Source organism: Papio anubis, chromosome 10 (assembly GCF_008728515.1).
Source record: "Papio anubis isolate 15944 chromosome 10, Panubis1.0, whole genome shotgun sequence".
Classification (NCBI taxonomy): domain Eukaryota; kingdom Metazoa; phylum Chordata; class Mammalia; order Primates; family Cercopithecidae; genus Papio; species Papio anubis.
This window is the reverse complement of record NC_044985.1, coordinates 122,452,800-122,466,458: the sequence shown is the minus strand read 5'-3', so window position 1 is coordinate 122,466,458 and position 13,659 is coordinate 122,452,800. Positions and strand designations below refer to the sequence as shown.

At 43.8% G+C, this 13,659-nt stretch overlaps 1 protein-coding gene across 1 annotated transcript; it reads left to right on the top strand.

Moving 5' to 3' along the window:
• The first annotated feature begins 1,495 nt into the window (after positions 1–1,495).
• On the top strand, positions 1,496–11,983 carry LOC101003547. Its single transcript, XM_031651720.1, is given in 4 exon segments — positions 1,496–1,652; positions 10,451–10,657; positions 11,381–11,716; positions 11,719–11,983. Coding segments are annotated over 4 exon segments (786 nt in total). The 3' UTR covers positions 11,805–11,983.
• The last annotated feature ends 1,676 nt before the right edge of the window (positions 11,984–13,659 follow it).

Genomic DNA, 13,659 nt, shown 5'->3' with positions numbered 1-13,659 from the left:
CATAGAGGTTAAACTTGGGCAAGGAAGGAGAAGGCAGACATGCTGCCCCGTGGGCATTCCAGGAAGAAGGAGTTGGGGCAGAAGAGTAGAACATCAGACCAAGCCCCTCCTCACTTCAAGACCCTCAGATTACAACAAGGGGAGGTTGGCGGGAAGGATGCAGGGAACTTTAATAGGGCAAGAGGAGGCTGGAGATACAAACTGTAGATTTCAATAACCAACTGACCAGGAAGTTGAGGAATCTGCCCAAGATGCTATTAAGATATATGCCACCATTCAGCTTGTGAGTGGAGAAAAATAAAACCTTTTTATTATTTAATATATTAGCCAATGTCTTGATTAATGATGAAGCACTAGAGCTATTCCCATTATAGTAAGAAATAAAACAAAGCTACCCCCACTGTTGTTATTAAATATTCTTCTGGAATTTGCTTGCTACAGCAATTAGAAAAGAAAAGAAAATAGGAGATAGTGTATTGGAAAGGAAGGAGTAATTATTTTTATTTGACAATCATATAATTTTCTAACTGAAAAATTATAAAAACAAGAGCTCAATAAGCTGCCAGAAGAAATGAAAAATATGAACAAATTCCTTCTGTCACACCAAGGCTTACGGACTGCTGGGACACTCAAATGCATTCCCCAGGGTCAAAGACTCATCCACAGCTGTAACAAGGATGAAATCCGGGGAAACGCATTCACATGCTTCCTCTCTTGTTTGTCCAGACATCTGACCTCCTCCTGCCCTGAGGAGGAAGGGAGAGAGATTAGGATTATTATAGCAAGGGATATTTTTAAAAGATAGAATATTCATCTCCTACTTGAAATACAGGAATTTTGTATCTGCAGGAAGAAAGCAAGATTTTGTTGAGACAGAAAAGAAACTTCCCAAATTGATCTCCTTTAGAACTCAGGGGGCGAGTCCATGGAGTTTCAAAACAGCTGTGCCTAAGGGAGACTATATCCCACCTGGAGACGCAAGAGAATGACCCTGTCCTCTGAGGAGAAGTGCAGGTAAGAGAATGAAGAGAAAAGTAAAGGAAACGGGTGGGTATCAGGTGGGCTGAAACTCCGGCATGAAGAGGGTTGTGTTGGCAAGGGGAATATCAAGGATGGGGGCTTCTGCCTACCTTCCTGCTTGGAAGCCCCTGAAGAAGGTGCCCTCACATACTGACTGGCATCAGTGGCCACATCCTATGTAAGCCCAGTGGCGTCCATGCACAGAGGCCTTCCTCAGAGTGACTGTGCCACCCAAAGACACTAGGGTCCCCTAGGACTGTGGAAGCCAACAGAGGAGTACTCGATTGCAAGCCAGTGATCCACCATTTTGGGGAGCTCTGGGGGCTGCATGGCCCTGCAGCAAAGGCCATGGGATGAGCTTAAGGGACAGATGCGGAGGGCCTCCAATGTGCAGCAGCCAGAATGGGTCCCAGGCAGCCAGGGGTGATGACAAGGACCACTAAGAGTGTGACCCAGGACAAGAAGCAGAACTGGGATGATCCCTGCCACCCTGCTCAGCAACACTTCCAGGGCAGCAAGTCCCCAGAAAACCACAAAGACCCTCTACACCAACGCCCTCAACTCCCAAAGCCAACTCAAAGAGAAGCAGGGCACAGATTCTGACATTCTAAAGATTGAGAACCAGAGAGATTGTTGACATTATTGCAAAATGCTTTCTTGCTTTTCTCTGCAAGAAAAGCAAGTGTAGTGGTGAAGGAATCATTACTGAACAAATAAACCACATTTTGTTTGCACATTAGTGTCTTATATGAGCAAATTTATAACCCTACTCACAATATGTTTTGCGTGTTGTTCCTCTGGAAGATACGCTATAAATATTAGAGTGAAAGCATATCCTAGGCCACAAGGATAGGTACATTCTGACCAGGTAATACCATGTGACCTCAGTGCCCATATTTGTTTGGATGTTAAAATCACATTGACACTAAGAACTTTGTTTTAGGTAACAGAAAATAAGAAAGATAAGCTTAGTATTTATTTGCCTATAACAAATATTGGCCAAATATATGTCAAGCACTGTACTAAGTGTTAGAATACAACAGTAGTGAGACAGATGCATGGATAAGTGACTGGATGGGGGTACATGAATGAATGGGTAGCTGGGTAGATGGGGGGTGGGTAGGTAGATGTGAATGGATATGAATAGATGGAGGGATAGGTCGATGGGTGGGTGAGTAGATGAGTGAATGAGTGGATGGATGGGTGGACGGATGGGTGGGTAGATGTGAATGGATCATCATGGATGGTGGGGCGGTAGTAGACGGATGGTGGACGGGACGGATGCGCGCGGAATGGATATGGCTAGATGGACAGATATGGATAGGTGAGTAGATGAGTGAATTGATGAATGGGTAGATGGATGGGTGGGTAGATGAGTGAATGAGAGGATGGGTGATGGAGAGGTGGGTGGGTGGATGGGTGGGTTGGTGGATTGATGGATGAGTGGTTGGATGGATGGTTGTGGCGGAGTGAGTGGGTGGGTAAATGTGGATAAATATGTATAGATGGATAAATACATGGATGGGTGTGTGGGTAGATGTATGAATGGGTAGATGGCTGGGCGGGTGGATGTGAATGGATAAGGATAAATGCATGGATAGGTAGATGAAGAATGGGTAAATAGGTGGATGGGTGAATGGGTGGGTGAGTGGATAGATGTGGATGGATAGGGATAGATACATGGATGAACTGGTCAGTTGATGAGTGAATGGGTGGATGGGTGGGGGTGGATGTAGATGGATAAGGACAAATGCATGGATAGGTAGATAAAGGGTGGGTAAATAAGTGGATGGGTGAATGTGTGGGTGGGTGAGTGGGTGGGTGGATGTGAATGGATATGGATAGATGGATTAATGCATGGATGGGTGTGGGTAGATGCATGAATGGGTAAATGGACATGTGGGTGGTTGAGTGGATGAGTGAATAGATGAGCAGGGTGGAGGTGAATGGATATGGATAGATGGATGGATAGGTGAGTGGATGTGGGGGTAGATGAGTGAATGGGTGGATGGGTGGGTGGGTGGGTGGATGGATATGTATAGATGGATAAATACATGGATGGATGTGTGGGTAGATGGGTGAATGGGTAGATGGCTGTGTGGGTGGTTGGGTGGATGGGTGAATGGATGAGTGGAGGTAGAGGCAGATGGATATGGATGGATGGATAGGTGAACAGATGTGTGTGTAGATGAGTGAATGGGTGGATAAGTGGATGGATGTGTGAGTAGATGTGTGAATGGGTGAATGGATGTGTGGGTAGAGGCATGAATGGGTGGATGGATGGGTGGGGTGGATGTGGATAGAGGCATGGGTAGGTGAATGGATGTGTGGGTAGATGAGTGAATGGGTGGATGGATAGGTGGGCTGGATGCAGATGGATATGGATAGATGCACAGATAGATGGATAGACACCAAGATAAAAAGGTACATTGTCAGATTCAGAGATACAATTGAATACATAGAAACACAGAGACATAGATAAAGCCCATGAGAGGTTTTGATAAGTACGTGTAAAATTTGAGTAGAATAAGGCTGATAGAGATCACCAGTACAGAGGCTGGGGAAAATACTTTTTCATCATTTTGCATCAGATATTGCACATCAGGTGGTCAGATGGACATTTGAGCAGTGATTGTGAGGAAGTGGGGGCAGAAGCTAGGTAGATCCATCTGGTGTCATGCAAACCAGGACACACGAACAGACAGCACACACACCAATCCTGCAGGAGCACCATTCACTGGAGAAAACTCCAGAGATTTAGGTGAGCAGCAGGTGTGTAGGTCTCTGCACAGGAATCTGGTATTCTGGCAGGATGGGGACCTGGAAGTGCCAGACATCAGACTCAAGAATAGGGATCCTGAGTCTTAGGCTACAAAGCTTTGAAGCTACAGGATAACAAAGTGCCTGCCCCAGCCTGGTGGGATGAGTGAAGGATACAATCACAATATGATACAACGGAACCTTGGGCCCAGCACTGGAGCTGGCGGGGGCAGGGTTTCTTGAAGAAGTATTCATATTATATTATTTACTCAGAAAAATATCGAAAAACTATGTTTGCAAAATTCTAAATTTGTATAAATATATAGTATATATACAGTTCTAGATATATATACAGTTCTAGTTTCTTTATCGACCTGTTGATTAATGGGCATTTGAGCTGGTTCCATATTTTTGCAATTGCAAATTGTGCTGCTATAAACATCCATGTGCAAGTATCTTTTTGTATAACAGCTTGTTTTCCTCTGGGTAGTACCAGTTTTCCTCTGGGTAGTACCAGTACCCAGTAGTGGGGTTGCTGGATCAAATGGTAGTTCTACTTTTAGTTCTTTAAGAAATCTCCACACTGTTTTCTATAATGGTTGTACTAGTTTACATTACCACCAGCAGTGTAGAAGTGTTTCCTTTTCACTGCATCCACACCAACATCTATTTTTTTTTTATTATGACCATTCTTGTGGGAGTAAGGTGGTATCACACTGGTTATGATTTGCATTTCCCTGATCATTAGTGATGTTGAGCATCTTTTCATATGTTTGTTGGCTATTTGTACATCTTCTTTGGAGAATTGTCTGTCCATGTCCTTAGCCCAGTTTTTGATGGGATTGTTTTTTTTTTCTTGCTAATTTGTTTGCATTTCTTGTAGATTCTGGATACTAGTCCTTTGTTGGATGTACAGATTGGAAAGATTTTCTCCCACTCTGTGGGTTGTTTCTTTACTCTTCTGACTGTTCCTTTTTCAGTGAAAAAGCTTTTTAGTTTAATTAAGTCCCACCTATTTATCTTTTTGTTGTGTTTGCTTTTGGGTTCTTGCTCATGAAATCTTTTCCTAAGGTAATGTCTAGAAGGGTTTTCTGATGTTATCTTCTAGAATTGTTATAGTTTCAGGTCTTAAATTTAAGTTCTTAATCCACCTTGAGTTAATTTTTGTATAAAATGAAATATGAGGATCCAGTTTCATTCTTCTACGTGTGGCTTGCCAATTATCCCAGCACCATTTGTTGAAGAGTATCCTTTCCCCACTTTATGTTTGCTTTTTTGAAGATCAGTTGGCTATAAGTATTTGGGTTTATTTCTGGGTTCTCTATTTTGTTCCATTGGTCTATGTGCCTATTTTTAATACTAGTACCATGCTGTCTTGGTGACTATAGCCTTATAGTATAGTTTGAAATCAGGTAATATGATGCCTCCAGATTTGTTTTTTTGCTTAGTCTTGCTTTGGTTATGCAGGCTTTTTTTTGGTTCCATGTGAACTTTAGGATTGTTTTATTTCTAGTTCTGTGAAGAATGATAGTGGTATTTTGATGGAAATTGTATTAAATTTATAGATTGCTTTTGGCAGTATGGTCATTTTCACAATATTGATTCTACCCATCCATAAATATTGGATGTGTTTCCATTTGTTTGTGTTATCTATGATTTCTTTCAGCAGTGTTTTGTAGTTTTCCTTGTAGGAGTCTTTCACTTCCTTAGTAAGGTATATTCCTAAGTATTTTTTTTATAGCTATTGTAAGAGGGGTTGAGTTCTTGATTTCATTCTCAGCTTGGTCACTATTGGTGTATAGCAGAGCTCCTGATTTGTATACATTGATTTTGTATCCTGAAACTTTGTTGAATTCATTTATCAGTTCTAGGAGCTTTGTGGAGGAGACTTTAGGGTATTCTAGATATTTGGTCATATCATTAGCAAACAGCAACAGTTTGACTTCCTCCTTACCAATTTGGATGCCTTTTATTTCTTTCTCTTGTCTGATTGCTCTGGCTAGGACTTACAGTACCATGTTGAGTAGAAGTGGTGAGTGTGGGCATCCTTGTGTTTTTCCAGTTCTCAGAGGGAATGCTTTCAACTTGTCCCCAGTCAGTATTATGTTGGCTGTGGGTTTGTCATGGATGGCTCTTATTACGTTGAAGTTTGTCCCTTGTATGCTGATTTTTCTGAGGGTTTTAAATATAAAGAAATGCTGGATTTTGTCAAGTGCTTTTTCTCCATCTACTGAGATAATCATGTAATTTTTGTTTTTAATTCTGTTTATGTGGTGTATTACATTTATTGACTTGCATATGTTAAACCATCCCTGCCTCCCTGGTATGAAATCCACTTGATCATGGTGGATTATCTTTTTGTTATGCTGTTGAATTTGGTTAGCTAGTATTTTGTTAAGGATTTTGCATCTATGTTCATCAGGGATATTGGTCTGTAATTTTCTTTTTCTATTATGTCCTTTCCTGGTTTGAGTATTAGGGTGATACTAGCTTCATAGAATGATTTAAGAAGGATTCTCTTTTTCTCTATCTTATGGAATAGTGTCAATAGGATTGGTACCAATTCTTCTTTGCATGTCTGGTAGAATTCAGGGGTGAATCTGTCTGGTCCTGGACTTTTTTGGTTGGTAACTTTTTTATTACCATTTCAATCTCACTGCTTGTTATTGGTCTGTTCAGGGTTTCTAATTCTTCCTCATTTAAGCCAGGAGGGTTGTATCTTTCCAGGAATTTATTCATCTCCTCTAGGCTTTCCAGTTTATGTGCATAAAGGTGTTCATAGGAGCCTTGACCATTTCATTTCTAATTGAGCTTATTTGGATCTACTCTCTTCTTTTTTCTTAGTTAATCTTGCTAATGGTCTATCAATTTTATTTATCTTTTCAAAGAACCAGCTTTTTGTTTCATTTATCTTTTGTATTGTTTTCTGTTTGTTTCAATTTCATTTAGTTATGCTCTGATCTTGATTATTTCCTGTCTTCTGCTCAATTTAAGTTTGGTTTGTTCTTGTTCCTCTAGTTCCTTGAGGTATGACCTTAAATTGTTTATTTGTGCTCTTTCAGAGTCTTTAATGAAGGCATTTAAGGCTATGAATTTTCCTCTTAGTATCATCTTTGCTGTGTCCAAGAGGTTTTGATAGGTTGTGTCACTATTATTCAGCTCAAAGAATTTTTAAATTTCCATCTTGATTTCATTGTTGACCCAGTGATCATTCAGGAGCAGGTTACTTAATTTCCAGGTATTTGCATGGTTTTGAAGGTTCCTTTGGAGTAGATTTCCAGTTTTATTCCACTGTGGTCTGAGAGAGTACTTGATATAATTTCAGTTTCCTTAAACACATTGACTTGTTTTGTGGCCTATTATATGGTCTGTCTTGGAGAAAGTTCCATGTGCTGATGAATAGAATGTACATTTCGTAGTTGTTGAGTAGAATGTTCTGTAAATATCTGTTAAGTCCATTTGTTCCAAGGTATAGTTTAAATCCATTGTTTCTTTGTTGACTTTCTGTCTTGATGAACTCTCTAGTGCTGTCAGTAGAGTATTGAAGTCCCCCACTATTATCATGTTGCTGTCTATCTGATTTTTTGGGTCGAGAAGTAATTGTTTTATAAATTTGGGAGCTCCAGTGTTAGGTGCATATATATTTAGGATTGTGATATTTTCCTGTTGGACAAGGACTTTTGTCATTATATAATATCCCTTTTTGTCTTTTTAAACTACTGTTCCTTTAAAGTTTGTTTTGTCAATACAAGAATAGCTATTCCTGCTCACTTTGGTGTGCATTTGCATGGAATGTCTTTTTCCACCCCTTTACCTTAAGTTTATATGAGTCCTTATGTGTTAGGTGGGTCTCTTGAAGGCAGCAGATACTTGCTTGGTGAATTCTTATTTATTCTGCAATTCTGTATCTTTTAAGTGGAGCATTTAGGCCATTTACATTCAATATTAGTACTGAGATGCTGTTAGACTCTGTTAGTTATAAATTCCTTAGTGCTTTGTTTTTCGTCCTTTCTCCCTAATTCTTGTATGACAGTTTAGTTAGGTGGAAAATTATATTTTCTCTCAACACTTTGAAGATATAATTCCACTGACCTTTGGTCATCATTGACAAGTGGCAGCCAAATTAATTGTCATTCCTTCATAGGTCATCTTATATTTCTGGCTACTGTTAAGGTATTATCTTTGTACTTTGCATTCTTACATAGCCTACTCTAATCTATCCAGGGATGCATTTCCTTTTATCTATCCTAATATTTAGGACTACACTTTCCTTGAATCTGAGAACTCAGAACTGTTCTCAATTTTGAAAATTCTCGGTCACCATCTCTTTCAATATTGGCTCACTCTCATTCTCTCCTTTTTCTCCATCTTTAACTCCTATTGTGCTTCTATTAGACCTTCTTGTCCTATTCTCCATATTTATTAATCTTCCTTCCAAATTTTTTATCTCTTCATTTCCATGTGCTCACAGTGATTTTCCACTTAACGGATTCTCCTTTTAGTTATGTCTAATTTGCTTTTTAACCTAATCATTAAAGATTTAGTTACATTTCAATCACTATATTTTTTATTCCTATACATTTCCTTTTGTTCTTTTCAAATCCTCCCTGTCTTTTGTCTTCCCTTGGTGGCAGCTTGCTGTTTTCTCTTTTTTTTAAATTTTCCATTGTGTCTTTAATTCTATTTCACAATCTTTATTTTGACAATATTGTTGCCTGAAGCTCTTAGGAATTTAATCCCACTGTTTGTTATATCTTTGAACTTGCTCAGAGTTTATTTTTCTCCCTTGGATTGGCACTTTTGGATTGTGAGTTCATCTTCATTGCAGTTTTTCTGTAGGAATTATTTGTGTACATCCACAGAGATTTTGTGCTTTCTCCTGCCAGGTGCTCCAGGGTTAATTTTATCTAAATTGCTCAGATTGGGGGCTCCATGCCACTCAGATAGTATAAATTCACACCCCAAATACACCTGAGGACAGCCACTACATACAAATTCTCAAAGGCAACCATTTTCTCCTACTCAGAATCAGGCCAAGGTTGACAGGCTTTCTGTTATTTCCCTGTGCCAATGGCTGGATTGTTCTTCTGGTCCACCTTTTCACTGGAAGTGTAATTCTTCATGGGCAGGGGACAACTCTTGTATAGGAATCTCACTTCTAATTTCCAGCCTCTTATGGGCTCAAAGATTCATTTCCTATTTCTGCATGGCCATTAAAATCCAAAAATTTATTAGTTAAAAAGACATACAAGGTAACCTCAACTCCCACCTTTGCCATCCCATGCCTTCCCCCAGCATAGCCCTAGTATCAGTTATCTTATATTTCTGGCTTCTGTTCCCTCTTTGGTTTGGGCCTCTACAAGGGATTTCCCTTATCTTTTCATGAGCAATGTTTATTATACTTGCTGTATTTTAGCCAACATCCCTAGACATTTTATATCAAGATGTTTCTCAGGGTATCTGGTTCATCAGACTGCTGAAAACTGAGGTTTAAAATAAACATTTACAATAAACTATTTCATACATTATAAATCCAATGCTAATATCCAGCTTAACTCATCCCTAGTTTATTCATGAAAATGTGTGACTTTGGGAAAGGGCCTCTGGTATTGCAAGGAACATTTCTCATCCCATTCCCTGGCTCCTGTGCCCCAGTCTTGCCACTGAGCTTCTCTATAGTTTTAATTCCTGAAAAAGGGATGGGTATACGGGAGCAATAATCTCTTTATGCCTGTCAGTGGTCATCTGAGATGCCAAAAATAATAATGAGGAAATAGAACAACCAGCGAGGTAGCAGTCTCTCAAATCTTTCATAGTTCTAGAATTTGCCCTTTGGAGCATTTTCAAAACACCAGAGAGGTTAGTGCCTGTGGAAGCACTCACTGTCTTCTAGCAAAAGTTCTTTCCAATATCTTGGTCAAAACAATCATTTGTAAATCAGCCAATATTTTTACAGCTCAAAGAACGTTTTCATGCCACTTATCTTATGAAAGTTGAGTGTCTACCTCTTACAAATGAAAAAAAAAAAAAAAAAAAGAGAGAGACTGAGAAGATTAAGTAAGTTGCTTGCCCTGCTCAATGTTATGCAGTCAGCAGAACTAGAACTTTACTATTTTTAGCAGAAAACACTGTTCATAAATTCTTACAAGGGTAGGTGCCAGAATTTGCTCTCCTGCTGCTACACTGTCCCAGACACTACCTATAGGAGCTTAAGCAACATTAAAAGTTAAATTAAACAGCTCTTAAAATGGTAGTTGTGCAATTTCTGAGTGATGCTAGCCAAGGGTAGATTCCCCAGAGCTTGGAAGTAAACCAGAAAAGAGCAATGAGATGTCCAGGCATCGGAAAGTGGGTCCTAGAAGGTGCGGCCTGGAGAAACTGGAGCAACATGCTGGAGTCCAGCACTGTCTGTGGCTGCCTCCTGTGTCAAAGGCTGCTAGGGGTGCAGCAAGGCGTGTCTTGCTGCTGCCAGGGACATGGAGAGCCCGTGTGACTCACTCTGCCTTTCATCTGTATTTGTTCTCTTGGCAAGAGTGATTTTCATTGTACCATAAACTCAGTGTTACCAAACCCACTTGGAGTGATGCACTGACTGAAATTGCCCCTCAAGGAGGAAGGGCTAACACCACCTTGCAAACAGAGCCTTTGCTATGTGAGTCTTGGCTTCCAGGCTTTCCCCATGAAGAACTTCCTGTCAGCCCACAGACAGGAAGTGAGCTGCGGGAAAGCACTGGCTGCCAGCCTCCTCGTTCCACACTGGACCAGGGGCAGGGGTTCCTCTCGGAGACCAACCAGAGCAAAGCGGCTCGCAGGGCAAGGCCTGAGAGAGGAGCAGAAGCCCAGAAGCAGAAGTCAGACCACGGACGGGCAGGGACAGGTGAGCTGGGGATAGAACCACAGATCTGCAGCCTGAGGGGCAGGAACCGCGTGGGCCTGATCCAGGAGGGTCCATAGAACCGGCGCTGTGGTTGCTGCCTGGTTTTCCTTGGAGGTCAGGGCACGATGCAAGAGCAGTGAGTCTGAGTATAACACGTTAGGAATGGGCAGGCAGCCCTGAGATTGTAGCATGGAGTGGCCAGAACACGCCTGTGCAGCCCTTCTCCAGGGCAGGGCAGTACACAGCCTGCTCTCCACTGAACAGGACTCCTCCTTATTCCTTTGTACACTAATTCACCTATCTTCCATGGGGTAAGTGCTGGAGTGCTATGCTACCCAGAGTGGGGCACGGTGCTGGGTGCTGGGTGCTGGGGGCAGGTGTGAGCTGGGCTCTGTCCTGGGGCCTAAGCTAGGATGAGCCACTGTCCCATTTGAGAGTCTCCAGCCCCATCATGTTCAATCCCAGCTCAGCGGATTTTCACACCCAAATCACCGCCTCCTGCCCCCAAATCTGGAACTACCAATAAAAAAAAAAAAAAAAAGAAAAGAAAGAAAGAAAACGGTCTGTGAGATGGACATGGCACTGAGGAGGGGGAAGTAAATGAGGAACCACGCAGGGGACCAGGCAGGCGCCAGGCCCACCTGGCATCGCCACCCAGGGACCGCTTTAACCACCGGAGCCTCCAGCGTGGGGGGAGTATTCATTCTCTGAGGTCATCATGAGGCTCAAAGGGAAGTGACCATACAGTGTTCTCAAGGGTGTACATTTCTAAAGTCATCTCAAGAGAAAGCCAGGCAGAAGGCGAGAGGAAGAAAAAGGTGGTGCCGGCAGCGAGGGATGTGGATACCCCGAGCGGCACCAACAGCGGCGCGGGCAAGAAGCGCTTTGAAGTGAAAAAGTGGAATGCAATAGCCCTCTGGGCCTGGGATATTGTGGTTGATAACTGTGCCATCTGCAGGAACCACATTATGGATCTTTGCATAGAATGTCAAGCTAACGAGGCATCCGCTACTTCAGAAGAATGTACGGTCGCATGGGGAGTCTGTAATCAAGCTTTTCATTCCACTGCATCTCTCGCTGGCTCAAAACAGGACAGGTGTGTCCATTGGACAACAGAGAGTGGGAATTCCAACAGTATGGGCACTAGGAAAAGACTTCTTCCATCAAGCTTAATTGTTTTGTTATTCATTTAATGACTTTCCCTGCTGTTACCTAATGACAGATTAGATGGATCCGTGTTTTTTCTGCTTTGTTTTTTCAGTTTGCTGTTTCTGTAGCCATATTGTATTCTGTGTCAAATAAAGTCCAGGTGGAGTCTAAAACAAAAAAAGAAAAAGAAAAAAAGAAAAAGGTGGTGCCCACGCCTGCCGATGGACTTGGGGAAACGTGGACCTACCGCAGTATCCCAAGGCCCCCGAGTTCCATGTTCCCCAGCAAGGCCTGGGTGACACCTCTATTTGGGCCAAGGTGAGACCACCATGGTGGGACCACTCCCGCAGCCCCCGGGACAGGACCGGACGCCCCAGCAAGGAGCCCCCACCCCACCCACGTCCCACCACCTCCTCCCGGCTTCCCAGCGCCCTCCCCGGCATCTGGTGGCCTGCGGAGCCTCCCACTCCAAGGAGATCTCCTCCACGGACTCCAGGCAGAGGAGGACGTTGTCCTGCGCGCATTGCTCCCTTCAACGTCCCTCGCCCGGGAGGCTGAGCCACATTCTTGGCAGGCGGGGCCTGTCTCATCCTGCTTTGCTGTACATGTGGACCCCATTTGCAGGGGGCACCGCACTGGGGTGGGGGAGATCCAGAGGGGTGGCTGTGGGACTGGCCTTAAACACTTCCACCTGAGAATGTGGAGGGAACACCCCCCAACGCGATGAAAGGGACCAGAGAGCAGGACGCTGAGCACCAGGAAAAGAGGAGCAGAGAAGCCCCCGGTGTGAGAGCGCAGGAGGGGGCCCTGCGGAGGCCGTCAGCCCCCCTGCTGAGCCTCGAGACCCCCAGCAGTAGGCAGGTGGGGGACAGCAGGGACAGAAGAGTAGTGGGGTACAAGGCCAGCCCACTGCACGTTCTTGCCACTCAGGGCTGGCAGATGCCAGGCTACCCCAAGAAGGCCGACCCCCAGGCTCTCATCGCGGGTGCTGCCTCAGCATCCATGGCAGCCCATCGCTACAGCATTGGTGGGGACATCCGCAGGCTCTGCGGGCCCGGAGCCCTGCCTTGCAGCTGACCAGGCACCCCCACAAGGCGCCAGAGACCATCCGGTCCAGCCATCACTTCCCACACAAACAAACTGAAATGCAGGTGGGTAGTTAGGCATCAACTAGCTTGGGTTAGTATCCGTGGCCTCCGGCAGCTCTTCCTTTCCCAATCTGAGGGGCTCCTGTGAGGGCTCTGAACAGCCCAGAGTCTTATTGCTTGTATTTGAAAACAAAGGCACAAAGCCTCAGGAAGGGCAAAGCCCTCCAGCTCTGGCCGTGCCTAGTGCCTGCAATCTGGCCTCACTGCTCCAAGGCCACCAGCTCCTGAATAACCCCTTTTCTCCGGCAGCAAGGACTTCAGGACTCCCGGGCAGATCCACAGGGGGCAGACCCAGGCGGGGCAGCACCCCCTGCAGATCCAAGCCTCACGCAGTCTCTTCCACACCTGGGCCCCTGAGGCTCCCCCACGGGCTGCTGCATTTCCTATTTCCTCCAAGACAAAGTGGACCCATTCACCTTTTTCCGTCATGTCCCTCTCTCCCTTCTCCTCCCTGGTTCCACTAAAAGTGTGAGCTTCCAATGCTTCCTGGGTTTGAAAAGTTTCCAATCCTATCAGTACACAAAGACAGTTCATTTTGGTGTTTGGGCTCTTGTCAAGGGACCCATCACTAGACAAAATTAGACAAACAGGTGACGTCATGGGGAGTTCCTCACTCACACATGCGCCATGGTCTGTCTCCTGGTCTTTGTCATTCACACGTTCTAGATGAGCATTTATTTACTATGGCCATAATCTGTGTTGGGC